This window comes from Neopelma chrysocephalum, unplaced genomic scaffold (genome assembly GCF_003984885.1).
Source record: "Neopelma chrysocephalum unplaced genomic scaffold, ASM398488v2 Primary Assembly neopelma1_75, whole genome shotgun sequence".
NCBI lineage: Eukaryota > Metazoa > Chordata > Aves > Passeriformes > Pipridae > Neopelma > Neopelma chrysocephalum.
The window spans coordinates 11,809,975-11,830,732 of record NW_020897736.1 but is presented as its reverse complement, the minus strand read 5'-3'; the positions used below and the strand labels follow the sequence as shown (position 1 = coordinate 11,830,732).

The 20,758-nt window shown below is 43.4% G+C and overlaps 1 protein-coding gene across 1 annotated transcript in view; it reads left to right on the top strand.

Annotated features, from left to right (window-relative positions):
• ADAMTS17 (ADAM metallopeptidase with thrombospondin type 1 motif 17) overlaps nt 1-20,758 on the top strand; it is a 168,872-nt gene that overhangs the window by 70,934 nt on the left and 77,180 nt on the right. Inside the window, exons 9-10 of the mRNA XM_027688787.1 lie at nt 8,783-8,923; nt 10,149-10,299. Coding sequence (XP_027544588.1) covers nt 8,783-8,923; nt 10,149-10,299 — 292 coding nt within the window. The remainder of the gene's footprint in view (nt 1-8,782; nt 8,924-10,148; nt 10,300-20,758) is intronic.

The following is a 20,758-nucleotide window of genomic DNA, read 5'->3' as shown; positions in this document are numbered from 1 at the left end:
CTTGTGTTGCACATATTTGGCAAATATTCCATTTCTCCCTTCTCCTTGATTTTCTTTTAAGGGTGTCTCGTTTTGCATCTCTTCATTCAGGTTTGGTCATTAATGCAGTTGACTGGAGGCTTTCACTGGTTTCACAGGAGTTTTGAGAAAAGTGCACTCAAGTGATTGCACACAAGAGCTTCCCCTTGGGTTGCTGACACTGTGAGTGACAGAGCTGTCAGCCTGCTCACTGAGCTTTTGTCTCTCTTCCCTGGTGGGTGGGAAATCCCACCCAGCTATCCCAGGGTTTGGTCTTTTTTTTTTCCACCCTACAATTTATATTCCCTTTTCATCCTCTGAGGAAATGCATGTCACATTTTCAGAGGTCTCGTTCTCACCCACTTCAGGCAGTGCTGAAAGCAAGCAGCTTGTTACTCTTCAGCATGTTAGCTCTGGGATGCCCCGGGGTGCTTTCCAAACACAAGGAGCCACAGATGGAGCACAGCAGCCTCTGAAATGAACAGTTGTTCTCTGCCCACCGCTGGTTCATTCATAGTCATTGTGCTCCTCCTGCAGCAATTCCTTGTTTTCTGAAACCAAACTAAAGCAAGTGAGAAAGAGAGAATTTTTTACATCCAAAAAGTGGATTAAATCCTGAGGAGGGTGAGGAAACAGCTAAGTACATCCATTTTCTTGGGGATGTTTCCTCTGGCCTTCAGATAACTTTATTGTTACTTCAGGGTCACAGCTCAGCTGTGATCATGATAAGTAGCCAGTGTGAGACAAGTGATTCCCAGTGATCCATGTTTTACAGTGAGTGGTTTTTGATGTATCTGTGTTCACTTCTTCGACAGGGATTGAAGGAATTAAAGCAATCCTTGACTCCCACTGATGCTGTTGTGTCAGAAACCTGCTGTGTGTTGTTGACGTGTATCAAAGCATCTGAAAGGGTTTAGAAATGCTGAGCATCTGGTTGGATGACTGCATGGAGATGGGATAGTGCTTTAAGGAACTGAAGGGGCCAGGAGAGATTTATATTAGATGCTACATGGGACTTGGAAAGAAATGATTTTTGAGATCAGAAGGAAGAAGGGCTTTTTCCTGAGGTGATGCTACTTTTTCAGTGCTGAGTTTCTGCCAAGTTTATTTGTAGATATATTGATCAACTTTAGCTTTTTCTAGGACTTTGTATTTGGTGGGGCACTCCTTTTTTCTGGCATGTGGTAAACTGCCTCCTGCAGCCTCAGAACCTGCCAGCTCTTACCAGAACACTGTGAAGCTTTTGCAGGAACAGGTTTCTATGCTGGGACCACATCCCACAAATCAGCAGCAGTGGAGGCAGGCCATGGGAATGGCAGGTGTTCAGTTGCACTGCAGCTGGATTCCTTCATCTCACCAAAGTTCTTGGAATACATCAGGCAATGCCTGCCCTGCTGTGAATTATAAACTCTGGGAAAGGGGCAAGGGTAAGAGAGAGATAATTCCATGGGCAAATGTCTGCAGGAAAAAGGAGTCAATAATGTGAACATGTGATTTTATTGCTGGGGAGAAGATCGTAGGTGATTCACCCTGTTCTTCACAGCCTTGGTCAAACTTTGATCAAACCATAAGAAGGACTGACATTGATGCCAGTGGCTTTGGCCAGTTCTGTATCCAGGGCAGCGTGGGCAGAAAGCTTCTGGATAAAATGTGTGAGTGAGAGGCCACACTGCCCATCCCTGCCATGTCAGGCTCCATGTGCTATCTGTCCCTTGAGGCACAAGCTCATACTTGCTGCCTTCCAGATTCCAGGGCGAAAGAACTAATTCTTTTTAAATGAAAACCATATCATAAAGGGCTGAGGTCTGTCCTGCAGCTGAATAAACCCCAGCTTTCCACACTGTTATTCACCATCGTGAATAACACGTGGTGAATAACATCGTGTGTTCCCACTCGCTGTTGTTGACTTCTTGGCTGCTTGATGAGCAGATAACCATATAAAATATCTGGTTACTTCATTATTGGAGAGTGACATAAACTTGGTTATGAAAACAAGAGTCCAGTAGTCATGGCTCCCTTTAGATGTTGTCTTTCCTGATTAAAAAAAAATCCCAGAAGTACAGCACCCGTCCTGAACGCCCCTGTTCTAGATAACACACGGACACAGTGACCGGCTTTGATTACTTCACATGCTTTAAGTAGGGTCATCTCCCTCTCTTCATCACAGCTTCCCAAAGTACTTCTGACAGCTTCTGGAATAGTTGAGGTGCATTTAAGAAACAGTGGTTACATGTTTGAAAAGCACAAGGTGAAGAAGCCTGTTTCCCATTAAGCCAAGAGCCTCGGTGGCTGTTGGTTTTGTAAGAAGGTTGCACAAGGTGTTTCCTTGCCTCCTCCCTCGGCCTGAGCTCAGCTCACTTCTGTGTTTCCCCAGGAGTTGTTAGTTTGCCCTTCATCCAAGCCCCACTTGGACCCCCTCTGACCCTTCTGCCTCTCTTGAGTTGCTCTGCAGAGGCATCACCTTCCTGTGTCTCTCTCTCAGACTAACTGTCCTCACTTTGCACTGCAGCTCCAGTTACCATTCCAGCTCTAATGAGCACCCCCACTTCACTCCTGCCTCTGCTCTGCCTTTATTCTCAACTGGATGGAAACCTCATAACTTGCAAGATACCAGCATTTTATATTGGAACATTAAACATGTTGAACCAGTTCAGAATAGGCATCTTTCCAGTGGCGCGACTTCAATTTCAAACATTAATAAAAATTCCTAACATTGAACTCAATTTTGGACCGGACGGCTCACGGGCTGATGATGTGGTGGATGGTCTCCCACTCCTGGTTCCAATCCAAGGGCAGGAGCTGCTGGGAACTGTTGGTGCACCTTCTTTGCTTAGTGACCTGGATTGATTTGAGTTTAATGGCCATGTTTGATATTCTCAGCTGTCAACCTGTGTAACCTCCTTCCATACCAACATCTTCCTTTGTGGTTGATATTTGATGGACTATAGAGACAGAACTCCCTTCTCAGGCCTGATAGGAATTGGGAAGGGGGAGGAATGTTGTCCTTCAGTTGTGTCCTTCATATGGAAAAACAGATGGTATTTGTGCCCACAGCATGTCTAAATAGCAGTCCTTCCGTGGGGCACTGTCATCCTGCCCACACTGAAATGCCAGAGTGGATAAATTACAGCTCCCCTTCTCCCTCCCCTCACCCTCTGTGAGGATATTGTCCAGTCTGCCCTCCCTTTGCATTTATATTTCTCCAGTGGGGTTTAGAAAGAAATCTTGTGCTTAATCCTGGCTCTGCAATTAATGCTGGATTATTTGTGGGTGAGTCATGGCAAGCTGGGTCACAGGGAATGGCTTCTCTCATATTCCCTTTCGAGAAGGTCAGTGGTGACGTGCCCTGGTACTGCCTGTAGCTCACAGCAATGCACTGTTCCCCCACAGAAATGGAGCCTTTAGGAGAACATTTGTTCCAAACACAGGTAGAGAAAACATGCTTTCCAGCAAACAAATATCAGCCAAGAACGTAAAAACCTTCATGGCCCCAACTTTTCACTTGGAGCATGAGATGTCACTGCCTTCTCCTGTCCCCCTCTGTATCTGGGACAAGGCTGTGATGGGCCCTTTGCTCAGTTCTCTGAGTCTGTGTTGGTCTGAAGGGGTGACCCCAAGGAGCCCTTCCTACTTAATGTCTTGCTGAGCTTATCCAGTTAAAACCCTGGTTTTATGAGTTGGTTCTTTGGGAAGAGAAAGACTCTCCTTTGGATTTCTGTCTGTAGAAGTGAGAGACATCCCACTGTCCTCATTCCCTTGATGTCCTCAGTGCCCTTTGGAGAAATGGCGACTGAGGTAAGTGCAGTCGTGTGGAGAGCAATCAATTGTGTGTTGAGCTCATATTTAATAAGCAGCCGAGGTGACAGCCAGGCCACCTTGGGCAGCTTGATAGCCATGAGTGTCACTCCTTTCTAAAGTGATCCAGTGCTTGACTCACCCTGAATTGTTTGCAGACAAATGGCCTGGTTTGACTGTCAGAGGGAGGTGATGGAAAAGGCCGTTCTACCAGCCAGCTGAAGTGCTTATTTGAAACAGAGGGATTGCAGAACCTCGTCGTGTTTCCACTTCTGGGTGTGGTTTTTTTAGACTCCCCTTCTTCATACTTTTTTTCTTTTTGCTTGCTACCCTTTTTCTAAAGAAAAGCTCTTCTTTTACTGCTGATGGTATTTTCTGTCAAACTTGCCTCTTGTCCCTACTTCCCACCAGAGGGGGAGTGTCCTGGGGACTTCTCAAGTGGTCTCTTACCAGCCACCAAGTTGCAGCTGTTGGAAAAATTTTAAGCATCTCCTCCATCAGTTTCCCCCAGCCCTTGGCCTTATCCTTTAACTCGGATTTGGGGCTTTTAGTACGAAACCCATCAAGAGTCGTAGTGGTTCTGATGAAGGTTTGTATACATGACCTTGAGGACTTGGAGGTGCAACACGCAGTGCATTGAAGGCAGTAGGAGGCTTTCCACAGGCTTTGGTGCACTTTGGCTCAGGCTTTTAAAGAATAACAGGAAATATTGGAAAACTGCACCAAGGGTAAACAGAGCAGTTTAGTTACATTAACTGTCTAGAGGAGAAGCTCCACTAATGACCGAAACAAACAAAGCAAGTGCAGTGGTTTAGCATTGCTGTGGGAAAACAAACGGCTGATAATTGCTGTTAGTTTAAAAGAGTTACACAAGGAATTGGCCAGCTCAGGCCCGGAGAGTAATTCTGGCATCCTGACCCAGTTCTGGGCGCTGCACAGACGCTGACGGGGGAGCAGTGTCCTGGAAAGGAGCACAGACTGCAGGGAGGCCAGAGGCTGAGTGCTGTATTTTATTCATAGCATTGCTACTCTAAAGTCTTGTTCTCCAAAAAAATGCATCAGAGAGATCTGTTGTTGCTGCCTCCCTGTGACTCCTGATAAAGTTTGCCTTGCTGTGATTATGTTAACAGTCAGGACTCAAACGGGTCAGCCAGCTTGTTTCTGGACTCACATATGATGAGCAACAATAAATAGTTGCAGGACTCCTCTGGTGAGCCCGCGGTGTCTTTGACTGGTAACCAATGCATTATTTGTATTTGGAAAGAAGCTGGAGTGTGAAACCAGATCCCAGGGTGCTTACTCTGAATAAACATTGAATGGAAGGAGTTTAAGAGCTGAGGGTCTGAGCTGTCCTGGTTTGCCTTTGTGGAATGTCCTTGTCTTCAGGAGGAGAATGTGAGGAACTGAAGGCTGAGATTTATCTTTGGGTTAGAATGGAGGAGTGAGTGCAGTAGTGACAGCACAGAGGGACGAGTCCTGCTCATCCTTCGTGGCTCTGCTGGCTTTGTAAAGGATAAGAGGCAGCACGTGTTTGTGGTTCCTGATCAAATGCACAGTTCTGGCTGGGAGAGCACAGGGGGCAGTGGGTTTGCAGGGCAATGCAGTGCTGTTTTGACATTCCTACTTCTAATCTAAGAGCTTTTCCTATCAGCTCATTATTCAAGTTCTGTTCATGTAAGAATAGAACTCCTTCCTAAGGCAGAGTATTTCAAGAGACTGATTACCTGCTTCTAATTCCATGTGAATTCTGAATAGCAGGTAAGATTAGGGGATCACAAAGGAAATGCAAACTCCTGATTCAGCATTTGCACTGCTGTTTAGGACAAACAAATACTGCTGTGTCCCATTTATTTCTGTTAAAAGGAGGGGGACTGTTCATTAGTGAAAGGAATCAGCGTGGCATTGCATTTACTACGTGTAGAAAAACCTGGCCCCTTTGATGTAGCTGGAGACCCTTGAACTTCAGAAAAGAATGTGTTAGCATGCTAGGGTATGCCTGAGTCCTGCAGGTCAGTTAATCCTTTTCTCAAGTGAGTCATTGTAAGGTAAAGTAGATGCTGAGAAAAGTTCTGCATTGCCAATTAAAACAGGCTCCAAAGGTGTTGCTGGTTTCATTCTACCAGAAACTCATCACTGAGGGGCCAGGAGGGGCTGCCTGTGTACCTTGAGGCCAGATCCCAGGCTAATATAAACTGGCTTGGTTCTTTGGATTTAGCAGAACTCCTTTGCTTTATTCCAATAAAGGTATTCCTTTCAGGCTCAATTCCTTTATGCTTATGACTTTATGGCTTTTAAAAGGATTTCTGTTAAGAAACCAGGACTGATTCAGGAAGGTGTCGATTTCCACACATGTAAGAATTGAACAGATTTCAGAAGAAACCTGTAAATAACTGGAGACACGAGTTCTGACTCAGTCTTTATAGAGTATACATTTTATCTGCCTGAGACCCCCCTGCAAAATCAAAGCTGAATAATGACTGGCAGCCTCAGCATTTCTCCCAGGCTCAGACCTTTTGTGAGGTCAGGTTTAAAATAAAGTTAAGGACAGGAATATACTGATTAGTAGCTGCTACCCTTTTTGTTCGCCAGCAAAATCCCACTTTCAACATATTTAACAAAAAAAATAATTGAAGTTATCAGAAAGCTAAGGCATTTCTTAATGAACAACCCTAGACCAAACACTATTGTTTTCTGGAAGGGATAAAATCAGGGAGCCTAAACCACTTGGGAAGTCAGGAAGATGATTTGTTTTCGCCCCTTTGAAGTGGAACAGCTAATGTGCTGATCAGGAGGCCGTTCAGGAAGCTTTCAGAATGGGGTGGCTGCCAGATCCCATCCCACAGGAGCCTGGACAGAGCAGAAACCTGAAGGACACAGCTCTCAACCTCATCTCTGGGGCAAGCACAAGGCAGACAAGCTGCAAGAAACCTTGGAAACCTCCTTGTCTCATCTCCATTAGAAAAGTTAACAGGATTGCTGCATGCCCAGGAGCCTTCTAAACTGGCATTTTATGGCAAACTTCCCTCTGGAAGATTTCCAGCCAGCTTACATACCTTACTCATGGTACTGAGCCCTTCCTGTCCTGACTTTTAGGAATAGGATCTTTAGATGGGCTTATTTGCATTGGAGGAATACTGCTGGAACTTTGTTCCTAGCATGTGAAGAGTTTTCTCTGTGTGCAGAAACAACATGGATAAAAATATTTGGAGTGAAATCCAGGTTCCATTGAAGTCAGTGGCAAAACTCCTGTTCACTTCAGTGGAGCAGGAATTTCACTCTTTGCTGTTTTGAAGTTGGAGCTACTAATAGACTGTTAGATTATTCCTGCATGCATCAAACAAAATGTGCTTGATGTGAATGGTTCTGCTGTGTTCAAAACCCACAAAGGTTTGAAAACAAGAATAACTATGAACTTCTGAGTCGAAAAACTATATTAAATGTAGTTTTGCTAGAAATAATAATGTCCCTGGAGATAAACCTAAAATAATAGACTGCACCATATAATCTTCACTTTAAGCTAAAAATAGCAGAGATGGTGGTTTAATCTAAGCCATAATTATCAAACTGCTGAAGCTGGTTTTGGTTCACTGCAGCTAGAAATGGATGTCATGTTTGGGCTTTGAACAGTCAAGCCCCACACCTGGAGAGAAGCAAAGCCAAGAGCACAGTCAGAAAACAAACAGGAGCCTCTGATTTGCAGAGAAATAGCACAGATTAAAGAGTCCAACTCCATATGTATAGGTACTGCCCTGGCTTGCTCCATCCAGCCAGCTGGAGACCCAGTGAGTTCCTGTTAATCTGTGTTTTCAACCCCAAACTGGTGACATCTTGCTGGAAGGTGACACTGGCCATACAAGACAGCTTTTGTCTGAATCTCATCTTCCGTTTCATCTCAGAATTGAAGGAGGACTGTTAATGTTTCAGTTACTGCTCTGCATGATTCTAAGAAAGGGGTTTTATGATAATTTCAGAGTGGGATGGAAACCCCTTAACCTTTCACTGCCAGGCACCGTGGGATGGGCTGGGTGTAGGACTGAGTCAGGCTTCTGACATGGCACTGACGCAGGAGGTGAACTTGGTCACATCGTTTATCCCTGTTCACAAAGGCTTACCTGCAGCAGACAAGTCTCACCTTCCTGTAGAGGAAACAGAGATTTATTCTGAGCAGGATTTGGTGCAGCAGCCCCATTCTGTCCTGCTGGGATGGGCACGGGGCAGTCTTGGTGGTTTTTTGGACAGTGCTTGGAGAAAATGGGGCTTGATTCTACCTGGGGCTCCAATCTGAGCACTGCTGTTACAGAGTCAGAGGCTAATTTAGGTTGGAAGGGCCACTGGAGACCATCTGATCCAGCCACTGCTCAAAGAAGGATCAGCTTCAAAGTTAGATGAGAGACTGTACAACACCACTAATTTAGAAACATGTTTTTCCTAATAGTGTATTACAAATTCACACTGACACAACATTCCAAATTCACACTGACACAACAACAGAATCGGCCCATCTCTGGTATCAGTTTGTTGATCGTTCCCTCCATGTGATTACAGGGATCATATCCACTAGATTTGGGAAAGCAATCCCAAATTTTCAATAGATATTACCTTTAATATTCTAGCAGATATCCTTCCACTGGGCTACATCACTTCTGCAGGTCACATCTCATGAACCTTAAATAATTTCACATTTTCTGGTAGAAATGCCCATAAGAAGCCCATTTTAAAGTTTCCAACACATAAACACTAAACCTCTTGTGAAATTAAGGCAACGGATAAACTAAAGGAACCTGTAGTTTACTTATATTTATTAATTTAACAGGTGCCTAGAGCAGTGGGTGAATGATTGTGTGTTATATATGCAGCCTGGTTTCAAGTTGTTAATTGCTAAGAGTATAATTACTAATTGCAATGGGAAATGAGAAACCCACATCATAACTTGATAGTTTTTTTGTCCTGTTTTGTTCTCCTCCAACAGTATGGGGATGAGCCACGATGATGACCACCAGCCCTGTGCAGGGAGGTCCCACATTATGTCTGGAGAATGGGTGAAGGGCAGGAACCCCAGTGACCTTTCCTGGTCTTCGTGCAGCCGTGACGACCTGGAAAACTTCCTAAAGTAAGGATTGTGCTGGGTATCAAAGATCCTGTCAGGCAAAAATGCAAAGTGTTATTTGAAAATGAAAGTATAAATAATTTTCCTTCAAAAAAAGTGTGTGTGCATGTGTCATTAGGGTGTGCAGGTTTGATTCTGTCTCCACTACAGTCACCCCTTTGAAATTGAGGATGCAGAGAGGTGGAAGAATTATGTGCTGATAATTTCTTAAATATAATTCCAGATCACTTTCATTTTACAAAAAGTGCCCTTCGTGTTTGCAATGACAGAAATCTGTGTGTATGTAGCCTGCAAAAATCTCTGCTGGGGGATGCTGCAGCTTTTTGCTGTGGCTTTTACTGCCTATCTTGTTATTAAATAGCTTTTATTTTATTTTTTATTTTACCTGGAGGTAATTCTGATATGTTTTCTCACTCTTCAGTGAGTGTTGGTCTAAAATGGTCCACTATAAACTTGTTTTCCACTGTTTCAACTCATCATATTCAACAGTTCAGGAAGGACTTCTGTCCTAATGCTTGTTAACTTTCATGTACACTGGAATTCTCTGAACTCTGCAACTGGGCTCTTAAACCTACAGTGCAGCTCTCTGACAAACAGTTCCTGGCACAGTGGCCAGTGCTTTTGTTGCTAAGAATGGGTTCAGTGTGGAAAATTTCCCACTCTGGGGATTAGAGGTGGCAAAGAAAGGAAAATGATGAAAGAAAATGGGATATCATTAAAGGCATGAAGTTGAAAAAGAAGTTGCATCTGACTCGTGGTTGCATCTGGTCCCTGAGATGGGAGAGATGACAGTGATATTCTGATTTGTAAAAGATTGTTGTGAAGGCAAAGTTTATGCCTGTGATGGATAAGAAAAGAAGTCAAGGGCTCAAAATCCAGCTGGGGGGATTCAGGTGAGACGCGACAGAAGACTTTCTTGCTGTCACTGTAAGGCTTGTGAAGCTTTGGGCTGGATAACCTGAGGGCAGAATTGAGTCTCCATGAGATTTCTAGGAACAGTTTAGATGAATGTTGTGAATGTTGTCTGTTCTGCCTTGGGGTCTGGGGCCAAGGGTGAGTTCCCAAGGACCTTTTTCAATTATTCAGAAGCTTCCAGATATATAGTGGGAAAAATCTCCACTGTTCCATCAGATTAAAGAGAGGACAGCAGCTTCTCTACAGCAGGGACCAAACACTGCAGTTCAGAGGTGTTTTCCCTTAAAAGCCTCTGTAATTCCTGCCCTCCCAGGTCCAAGGTGAGCACGTGTTTGCTGGTGACAGACCCCCGGAGCCAGTTCTCAGTGCGGCTCCCTCACAAGCTGCCGGGGATGCACTACAGCGCCGACGAGCAGTGCCAGATCCTCTTCGGGACCAACGCCACCTTCTGCAAGAACATGGAGGTAAGAGCCCGTGGGCTGGGCCTGGAAACAAGGTGGGAAGTGGAAATAAAGCTGTCAGGCACTGAGGGAGAAAAGAGATCTGCGCTTTCCTCAGCGCTGCTTAGCGGGAGTTGCGGCGTGTTCGGCGCTGCTGAGAGAAAATCAAACCCCCGCTGACCTCCCTGTCAGCAGCACGTTTGGAGACACTTCTCCTCTTTTCCCCGCACTGCCCTTGTTAATCTCCTAAAGCAGACCCAGAAAAGCTGGTGTTTGCACTTTGTTCCCTCCTGACACTGTTTTGCTGAAATACTCAGCGGAGATTGTTTTCCTGGAAGTTCAGCTGAGGTGAAAGCCTCTCCTCACAAGAGTGCTTGGCTCCTTTCACAGAGTCAGCTTAGATGACTGTCTGGATCTTTCCGTAGATTTCACCTTCAGACCACTGCAGTGCTCTTAGGAGCTGACTCTTAACTCTGTGCTGAGAAAATAGTAATATCTGCTTGTTAGATGAGGCCATTTAGAATTTTGTGCAGAATCCTGTGTGTTTTCTAAGCAAAATGATGCTTAATCAGGATTTGGGTGCAGCGTGGCTTATATCACATGGTTGGTTGGCAAAATGGAAACACTCCTTGTTGGTGTCTCTGGAAGTAGGTTGTATTTGAGATGAGGCTGTGTGATTTGTCCTCTGGAATTTAGACAGCTAAACTTTTCGTAAGGTCTTTTTATTCTGAGCATATTCTTACCTGCATCCCACTTTAGACAGGGACTGGGGATCAGCTTGCTTCCAGTGTGGCATTGGAGATACCCAGAGGAAAGTCATGTAGCACCGTGTTGGGTCACCAACATCCTCTCCTTTACAGACAGGCAAGAAGCAGCCAAATTTCTTGCTGTCTTTAACTGGCCATTTGTCTTTTTCAGTTGTCCCTCATTCCCACTCTGAGCAAGCCTGGGATCTTAGATCAGTGTTAAGAAATAAAACAATAATCGCCGATAACTGGGGGTTTCTAAGTGCCAAATTACTAAAACTGTTGAACACATGCAAGTCCTGGGAATGTGCTCTTAGTTTCACATTAGCTGTTTTATTTATTTTGGATTTGGAAACTAGCTAATATAAAACAATAAGAAAAGAATCTGGATAGGTTGTATTTCCCAGCTCCATCAAGAAAACGCAGACCACCAGGACTACTGTACTGGAAGGAAAGTGGTGTAGGTCTGTGGAGAAAACCCCAGATCTACCCAGCATGACTCAAGTTCTTCCACTTGTGTGGGTGTCACCCAGCTTGACTGCTGTTGGAAGAGATATTTGCTATTTCCCTTCTTGGGATGAAAAAACATTCTGTTTCTGGATATTCCAGTGCCTAATGAGAATGTCAGCCCACTGGTAGGTGGTCAGCCTTTCTCACACACAAATTGCATGTCCAGTCTGGAATCGCTTCAGGGACATGTTGTTTGCCAGAATAGGGTGCCAAGAGGCACAGTTCTGTAAGATACAGACAGCAGGTGTTTGTGCCTCCTAAGATTTTTCACCGGTCTTATTATTTGACACCTTTGGAACACAATGAAAAATGTGCTCTTTTGCTCCTTCACTCCTTTAGTGTCTCCCCAAGAAAAGCATATTTTGTGAGGACTTCAGTACTTTTAATGAAAAGCCCTGTGGAAGTTTAGCAGATTAAAACCAATTTGCAGTCATTTAGAATTATTTCTGTTGCAGATGTGCACTGAAAGTGAGCATTCACCCTGTGAAGCTTTGGATCAGTCATGTCACGTGCCATTCATTTAAGTAAATATTTGCATCCTGTTACGCTGCTCTGAATTGGCTTTTGAAGGCAATGAAAGGAAATTCTTTAGAGGAAATGATCACTTTTGATTTTTAAACCTCTCAGGTTTGTGTTCTTTTCACCTCTGTGTTTCTCAGGCCTCATCTGCACAGTGCTTGTATCATAAGTCTCAAAGCTGTCTACAAAAATATGAACCAAAAAAAAAATTGGCACTGGTCACTGGCATTAGCTGTAGAAATTACTGGCAAATACAGCTGTCTCCTCTTCTAGCCAATGGTAATGTGGTATTTTTAATTCAATAAAGTATTAAAAAAATCCAAATGTAAAAGCAATAAACGTTTGACAGTAAATATTTGTTACAAAAAGGAAATAAACTTCAGGAAATGAGCCTGTTCAATCTTTTTATGATTACATGTGTCTACTGCCTATTTTCTTATATAATAAAAGAGCTACATTACAATATTTCTTTGGAGATAGTTGAGCTCCATAATTATGTCAGGCAAACTAGAGGCCCTGTGTTCAAAAATGCCATGCACTTTGGTTTAGAGCAAATTTCAGAGATTAGATGATTCCAAAATTTCAACAAACTGCAGAGACTTTGTGTACAGTAAACTGTCTCCTTTAAAGGCATCAAAGCCCAAATTTTTGAAGGAATGTAACCTCCTTTGCCTTCACAGAGAGTCAGGTGCCTGAATGCTTGGCAGCGCCTGGACCTTCGACACCGCTCCAACTAGATAGTTAATCTGTGGATATTCACCCTCATCTGAATATTTGAGATTGCATCCCCAAAAGTCTTCTTCCATTTTGTTTTTAAGGATAACTCAGATGCCCTAGAACAAAACTGTAGCTCTCAGAAAATGCTGTTTGCCAAACGAGCCGTCCTGCAGCTGTTCTGCTCCAAATGTGCAGAACAGAGATCAAAATGTCTGAGGAAGGCTCAGCTTTACATACACTGAACCTCCTGACAGTCGTTTTTCCTTTGCTTGGACACTGCATCTACATTTTAATACACTAATATTTTAAAAAATGAACTAATTAGCAGAGTGAGTGTGTGATAGTCAGAGGATTCGTAGCCTGTTTTAATCTGTGACCTCCAAGGTGTGTAATTTAGGATCTGGTTCTGTCACATCAGTGTTAGGTCAGATTTACTAGTGTGTGTCACCTTTTTGAGGAACTGTGAATCAAGCTTTTAGGCTGGATGTTTTTAAGTCAGGGAGCAATCAATTTTTATTTATTTGAGAAGCACTGTTTCTATTATTACACAGTATGAATAATAAATAACAAGATAACCTGCCAGGCCCTTGAGGGAAGACAAGTCCCTTTGGGTGTGTGCTCTGCTTAGTTTAATTGGTTTGAGATGAATCCAGGTACCTGGTTTTGGATTAGCTTTACCCTGAGTATTACATGGATAAGTCCTTACCCACCATCAGGAAAGCAAAGGTTTCCATGGCTCCATGGAAGAATTAGTTTTGGTCTGAGGAACTAGATAAGAAAATAGAAGTTGGGCAGTTCTCAAGTGAGGTGATTCTCCCCCTCTACTCTGCTCTTGTGAGACCTCATCTGGAGCACTGTGTACACTTTTGGTGTCCCCAACATAAGAACGACATGGAACTGTTGGAGCAAGTCCAGAGAAGGCCACAAAGTTGATAAGGGGGCTGGAGCACCTTCCCAATGGAAGGCTGAGAAAGTTGGGGCTGCTCAGCCTGGAGAAGAGAAGGTTGTGTGGAGACCTCACAGCACCTCCCAGGGTCTGTGGACCTGCAGGGAAGCCAGAAAGGGACTCTTTGTCAGGAACTGTAGTGGTGGGACAAGGGAGAGTGGCTTCAAACTGAAAGAGAGGAAATTTAAGTTCAATATATGGTGGAAATTCTTCCCTGTGAGGGTGGGGAGGCCCTGGCACAGGTTGCCCAGAGAAGCTGTGGCTGCCCCATCCCTGGAAATGTCCAAGGCCGGATTGGATGCGGCTTGGAGCAACCTGGAGGGGGATTGGAACAAGATGATCTTTAAAGTTCCTTTCAACCCAAACCATTCTGTGATTCTGTGATTTCACATACTAAATCTCTCAAGACCCTTCAGTAGTTCCCCCTTCATATCAAAGTTTCATAGTTTTCTCCAGTGCTTTTTTATGATGCTTTCTGTTAATCTTTCCCATTGTAAATGTCAGGCATTATCTGATCCATGTGAATACTTATCTATCAGGATTTACAAATGTGCTTCTGCCATGCCAGGCATGCTGCCTGTTTCCAGCCATGCCCCTTGCAGTGCCAGGAGAGCTTTGGCCCACCCAAGAGGTTGCACAGTGATCTTTATTTTGAGGGAGACAAGTTGCTTTTAGCAGGAATTAAATAGATGACTGTGTCATTCTCAAGCTCTGAGCAACATCAGGATAATTGTGGAAAAAGCTCAGCAAGAATGCACCTTTGACACTCCAAAGTGCATTATCAGTGCCCCCCAAACTCCAGGATCTTTGGGGATTCTGGCTGCTAGACCTTGACATGAGTCCAGGGCTAACATGGAAGCAGTTGTGCAAATTACGGGCAATTCAACCTGTCTGACCTCTGTCCTTCAGCTCCACACTGTGCTATGAATCAACTATTGTGAATTCATTTGACCACTGTGAAAGAGGAAACAGAAAGTTCAACCCCAGCCAGGCAATGGAGGCTCTGCAGGGAGCAGCAGTTAACTCTTTGCTTCCCTGGATTAATTCCGAGAGGAAGAGCAGGAGTGGTTTATGCTGAATCTGTCACAGGGCAGAGATGTTTCTCCACCAGAAATGCATCAAAACACCCGCATAACCTCCACCAGAAATGCATCAAAACATCTTCACAACCTCCACCAGAAATGCATCAAAACACTTTAATAACCTCCACCAGAAATGCATCAGAACACAACCATAAACTCACATGAAAAGATACCACGTGTTTAATCATTGTTTTTCAGACTGGCACACCCACCAACAGAGGCTTTTGCACTGAAATCCTACTGATAGGGAAAAAAAAGGGATTTCTATCTCTTCTATCCCGTGTTTGGCTTTTTGTTTCATAAGCCTTTTGGCTTATTTATTATTAACACATTTTTGCGGGTTTTTACATAACCCATATCTGTGTTTTGTTTTGAGTCAGAACTGGGCTCGGGCTGAAGTGGCTCACGGGAAGAGATCAGAATTGCTCCAAAGAGGTTTTTTTCTGAGCAGGGACACTGTCAGCTTGGATGTAACTGGGAATGAGAATTTTGACATGACACTGTTTTTAGAAAAATTAAACCAGCTGGAATTGGCTCTATATTTTTTCTTAAGTTCAAGTTGTTTTATAACAATTGTAAGCATTTCCCAGTATCTACAAGCTGCAGAACAGAGGGGCAAAGCTGATTCTGGGCCAAAGGAGACTGACTGGATTTCTGGGCTAATATGGAAAAGGAGATGAACTAAAAAACAAAGTAAAGAAAGAGCAACAATTGTAATGATCAAGTGGATTTTATGTACCCCTTCAGTTTTCATATTCGAGGGTAGGGTGGTGAATATAATTTAGCAATCGTGGGTCTCTCTGTGGTCTTGATCTTGCAGAGGGACTGGTGGGGTGGACCCTTGGACTCCGTGCCTGGGAATCAATGGGCCTCTGTCTGCCTTTTCTCTGCAAGATGCCAAGGATGATACTGAGCCCTGTTATTTAGTAATGTATAGAATATTTACAGGAACATGGTAATTAGATTGAAAACTGATTTATCCTGAAAATAATAGGTTGCATTGTCATTTTCTGTACAACCAGGGACTTTGTCTACATAATAATACTAATAAATCTGGAAGAGGATGGGTTGGGTTTTCTTGAGCCTGGCAATTCTAAAAAAAATTTTTTTGAGAAGTAAAGGTAACAATTTGCTTAATTGCCATACTATGGTTTATAGTTTTCCTCATGTAGGTTGTTAGAATTGAGACTATTTTCATGTTGCCTGTCTCTGTGAAACCAAAGTGTCCTATTTCACTGCTCCTGTATGTTGCAAAAAGACCTTTTTCTCTTTATTTTCAGTGGAAATACTTTTTGTTTAAGAGAGAGAAAGAACAAGAGAGAAGCAGGGTTCCTGCCTGGGCAGCACAGCCCAGTTTACAGTTATTGGAATGCTTCAGAAATTTTTGTATGTGTTTCAGTTTGGAAGGTGGTCAAAACACATTCTGGTGCAGTGGTTTAAAGGAAAATAAAAAGAGAGAGGGGAACCAAAATAAAATTATAAAAATACAACGTGGAAATTTAAGAATATAAACATAATAAACTTTTAACAATAATAGAGAGAGCTTATTAAGAATTAAACACTTGAGCTTGGCAATCTTACACTTCTTACTAAGAGACAAGGGGAGGGAGAATTAGTGTAGCCTTGTGATGTGGCATCTACAGCTAAAGTTTGAACTTAACAAAATTAGCCAAAATACTATTGAGTATCAGCCTGAAAATAGTGTATAACAAGCTTGAAGGGCATTGGCCTTCTGGGAACTTCCCATCTGCAAAACACTTCAAGAGAAAACTCCCATAATCTTCACAACCACATCTGAACAGTGTGTGTACATATCTATATTTATTTTACTGTCCCTTTCTTCTCTTTTCCCATGGCCAAGAAACACAACCCATGATTTCATTCTTCTCATTTCCCTTTTTTTTGTTGTTGTTTGGCTCAGTTTTTGTTGTTTGTTTTTTTTTTAATGGACAACTTTGCCTGCTGTTCAAAAAAATTCAATTCTTTGCATCTCCTCCAGTCAGGTGTCAAGGCCTGGGGAGTTCACTGGGAGCTGTTGGGTGAACGTTGCTCTCAGTGAAGGCAGCACAGGATGGATGTTGCAAAGTCAGAATTTTTAGGCTTTAAAGTTGCAAACACAACATTAGAGGGGAGTGATCAGGTTGATGATGAAACCTACCCGAAGCTCTTGCCCTCCTTCACCACGGGCAGATCTTCTCCTGAGCCAAGTTACAAAGGAGTGACTCTGTTCCAGTGCCTTGTTCCACATGTCTCCACTTCTTCCAGGTTTGACCATGGAAAGATACTTCCACGATTTCATCAGCTGGTGTAACCAGGACATGTTGTGTTCTCTCACTTAAGTTGCTGAAAACTGGGCTTAGCAAAGCTGAGAGTTGTGTGTTGGTGGAAAAGTGGATAAGACCTCTCCTTTTCTTCTGGAATTTCTGCATGTCTATGAATGCCATACCCCCCCTGTAGCTGGTGTCAGGGATGCCCTAAAGGCACTGGGTATTTAGCATAAGCTGTTTTGCCATGCAATTAGTTTGTGGTCTCATTAACACCGTCTTTCCAATCTCTTTTGACTTTTAGCTTAATTCCAGATACATAAAAAAATCAAATGGAACAGGTGCTTTGCAAAGAAATACTTTAGACACTGGAGAAGGCTTTTAGTTTGCCACGAGAGCACCAGAAATTGCTAAAACTGGAGACTCTCTTTTCCTGTTTCATTGTTTGCTTCCCAAAGTATAGTTTTTTAAAAAAAGTTGTTTCTACTCCCTTGTGCCTTCCTGGCAGTTTGGGAGTTTCCCACTGCTTGTCTGGCAGGATCCTTTCATGTTTATTGAACTCCTGGTGTCCAGCTTCATCACCAGCCCTTCACATCTGCATTTCTGTGCAGTGTCCCTGCAAATTGTCACGTTTTCTTTCATTCTGATGCCTGTTAAGGAGGTTTAATCATGGCCTAAAGTTTCAAATTAGGTAATGAGTTTGGATGTGCCCATTTTTTAGTGTCTGATTTTGAGTCTCAGAGAACTGCAGGGTATTCCAGAAGCCTCGAGTTTCTATCAACTGTGAAAAATTCCCCTATTGAAATATTTCCAGTCAGGCATCCCCAAACCACTCTTCACTTCCCAGAATACTCATTTCTTGTATCTCCCCAAGACTGTAACAATCTCCAGATACTGCATTTCCAGTATAAAAATAATAAATTCCAGTTTAACTTCCTCACAGCAAGGGGTGAAGAACTTGCAGTAGGCCAGACCTCTCTGACCTAGAAGAATATTTCTGTTTCCCTGGTGCTTCCCATCTGTCCCCAGAAGCACTCCTAGAGCCCCAGGAGCAGTTCTACTACGAGGGATGATGGCACACTTGGCAAAAGATTCCCACTGCATCCACTCTGGAGAGCTCAGGGCTCATCTTCCTCTCTGTGTTTTGGACAGCTCTTGAATAGCCTGGGTTTGCTTTTCTGGTGTTGTCAAAACATGAGAGCTCTGGATTCTTCTGATCTTTCAGCTTTCATCTGTTTGACTGAAGATTGTAACCAGTTACTTCCACTCAGACCTCAGACATCCAAACCTGTCTGGGGTGGGCAGTATGTCATGGCAAATTACTGGTTTGGGAGCTGACATAGTTAGTCTTTCTCCCAGAAAGACAAAGGAAAAACATTCTTATGTTTTAACTGTAGGTTAGAAAAGCCCTTGGTATCACTGCATATATGTAAGGGGGTGTTTTATAAAATGGATATCAAGTCACTGAGGTCAGAGGATCAAACCCAGTGTGACCCCCTCTGCGTTTGCTGGGTTCACACTGTTTTGTTTTCTCTGATACAGAACATTAACAAATCTGGGAAATGAGTATGTTGAATTTTTGTACTGTTCTACAAGGAAAGGAGCAGCACAGGAAAGCAGTTATCTCTCAAGGACCATTTCCTTAGAGTTCTTTAACTGTCAAGGGCCATTTCCACAAGAGTTCAAACAATCCTTGGGATTCTGAACACTTGTGTCTGATGTTGGTGACTTCCCACTCACGCAAGGGTTCATGAAGAGGCTGTTCATTGAGTTACTGGAATCACACTGGTGATAAAACTGATATGAAGGGCAATCAGCTCTAAATTTGTTGGCTCTAAGCAGGCAAGTTGTTGGTCCTGTTCATCTCTAAAGCATAATGTGCACGTGAGTTTCTGTAAGTTCTGAAGAAACAAGATGATCATCATGTAGTTAAAATAGGGAAATGTTCTTTAAGAAACCTTTTCTAGGGCATCTAAGGAGATCATGATTATTATAATAAGAGCTGAGGTGCTTTCTGTCCAGCAGTAAAGAGATTGATTCTTCTTTCTCATTAATGAATAAAATCACACATTATGAATTTGTGGGATTGTTGTCCAGTTTTGTTAAAATGAAACATTAGTGGATATCAACTGCTGCCTGAATATTCTGGTATAGTGACTCTTCCTCAAGCCTTCCCCTGACTTTTGGATCAGGTCTGTAATTTGGACAGATGTTTCCTTTATTGGACCTACCACTTGTTCCTTGGAATACCAGCAAAGGTCAGCAGCTTGGCCACTGATATGTGGATCCAAGTTTCTCAGTTATCTTGTCTGGGACAGCACGTGGCTCCTTTTCAAAAGTGCCTTCCAATTTTACAGGGTTCCAGTTTGGAACACTTTTCATCTTCTTTTCAACAGCAAGAAGCTCCATCAAACAAAAGTGTTTGGCTCCCCTGTAATCCCTTGTAGGTTGTGGGTTATTTATGCACCCAAAATTGAAGGCAGTGGTGGTGTAGAAATTGGGGGTATTGTTTTTGTCACCTTGTTGTGTAAAGAATTCCTCCTCAGAAATGTGCTGTGACGCTTCAGGAATGTGTTCATAGTGTATTGGACAGGAAAGGGAGAGTAAATTGTGTGTTTATTGGACCTGATAGGTGTTAATTAGGATTCTGTTTATGAGCACATTTTCTCTCAAGGTGAGCAATATACTGAGCCAAAACCTTGGGAAAATAAAGGAGTCCTGATACTTCACTGGAAGCCTGTTTCTAGCCATGCCTGTGTGTTATGTGGTCTTCTGCTCCTCTTCCTTAAGGATATTTGCTCTTCCTAAGTCCTTATTCATAATCCCCTCATTTTGACAGCAAAATTGGTTTCATGATGGTTTGATTCTGCTTTAGGAATAAGAGGTTCCTCTCTCCAGTGGACAACAGGAACAAATTCATCCTTGGGAGCAGTAAGTGTTTCTGTTTTTTACATGAAAACAAGGTGAGGGAGTGAATGCATAGGGAATGAAGAAGCTTCTGTAGATTTGTTCCATGATGGGAAGGACATCTTTATTCATTGGGTTCTCTTTCTGCTGTGGAGGTTTGGAAGCTCCCCTTCCTTGTAGGTCAATAACCTGAGGCTTTGAGGTGGTGAAGCATCGTGGGCCTTGTGAGGTCGTGGGGCAGGATCACAGAGATTTTAGCAGTGGTGGTGATGCAATAGCTGGGAAAGAGGCAGACTCGAGCCTTACTGCCTGTGGGCAAAGAGCTGGCTGAATTAATTCTGGCTTCTGCTCATTTCCAGCTGCAGCACTGAGCTAAGGAACCCAAAATAGATCCCTTCCCTAGAGCCGGGTGAGCCCCACACGCTGTGCGTCCGTGCTGGGACACGTGGGATGGAGTCACAGGGAAGGCAAACACCCTTTTCAGAAACGGCCTGTCTGGGGAAAAAATATGGAAAGCTGTGAAAGGTGGGCAGGCCCCGAGCCAGACATGTTCCTGGGAGGATCCCAGGAGTTGTCTCTGGTTTTACCCTGGATTTAGCTGGAGCAGGCGGTGGGAGCCGGTGGCTGTGACACTGAGCAGAGGAGCGTTTAATCCCTTTCTGTTCCTCATCTTTCCACCTGTAACAGAAGGATAAAACTTCCTTTATCTCCAAGCGCCCAGGAGTTTGTTTAGATTGCAAGTTCTTTGAGGAAGAGAAAACACCTGGCACAGGCAGGCCCCTTTGTCAAATA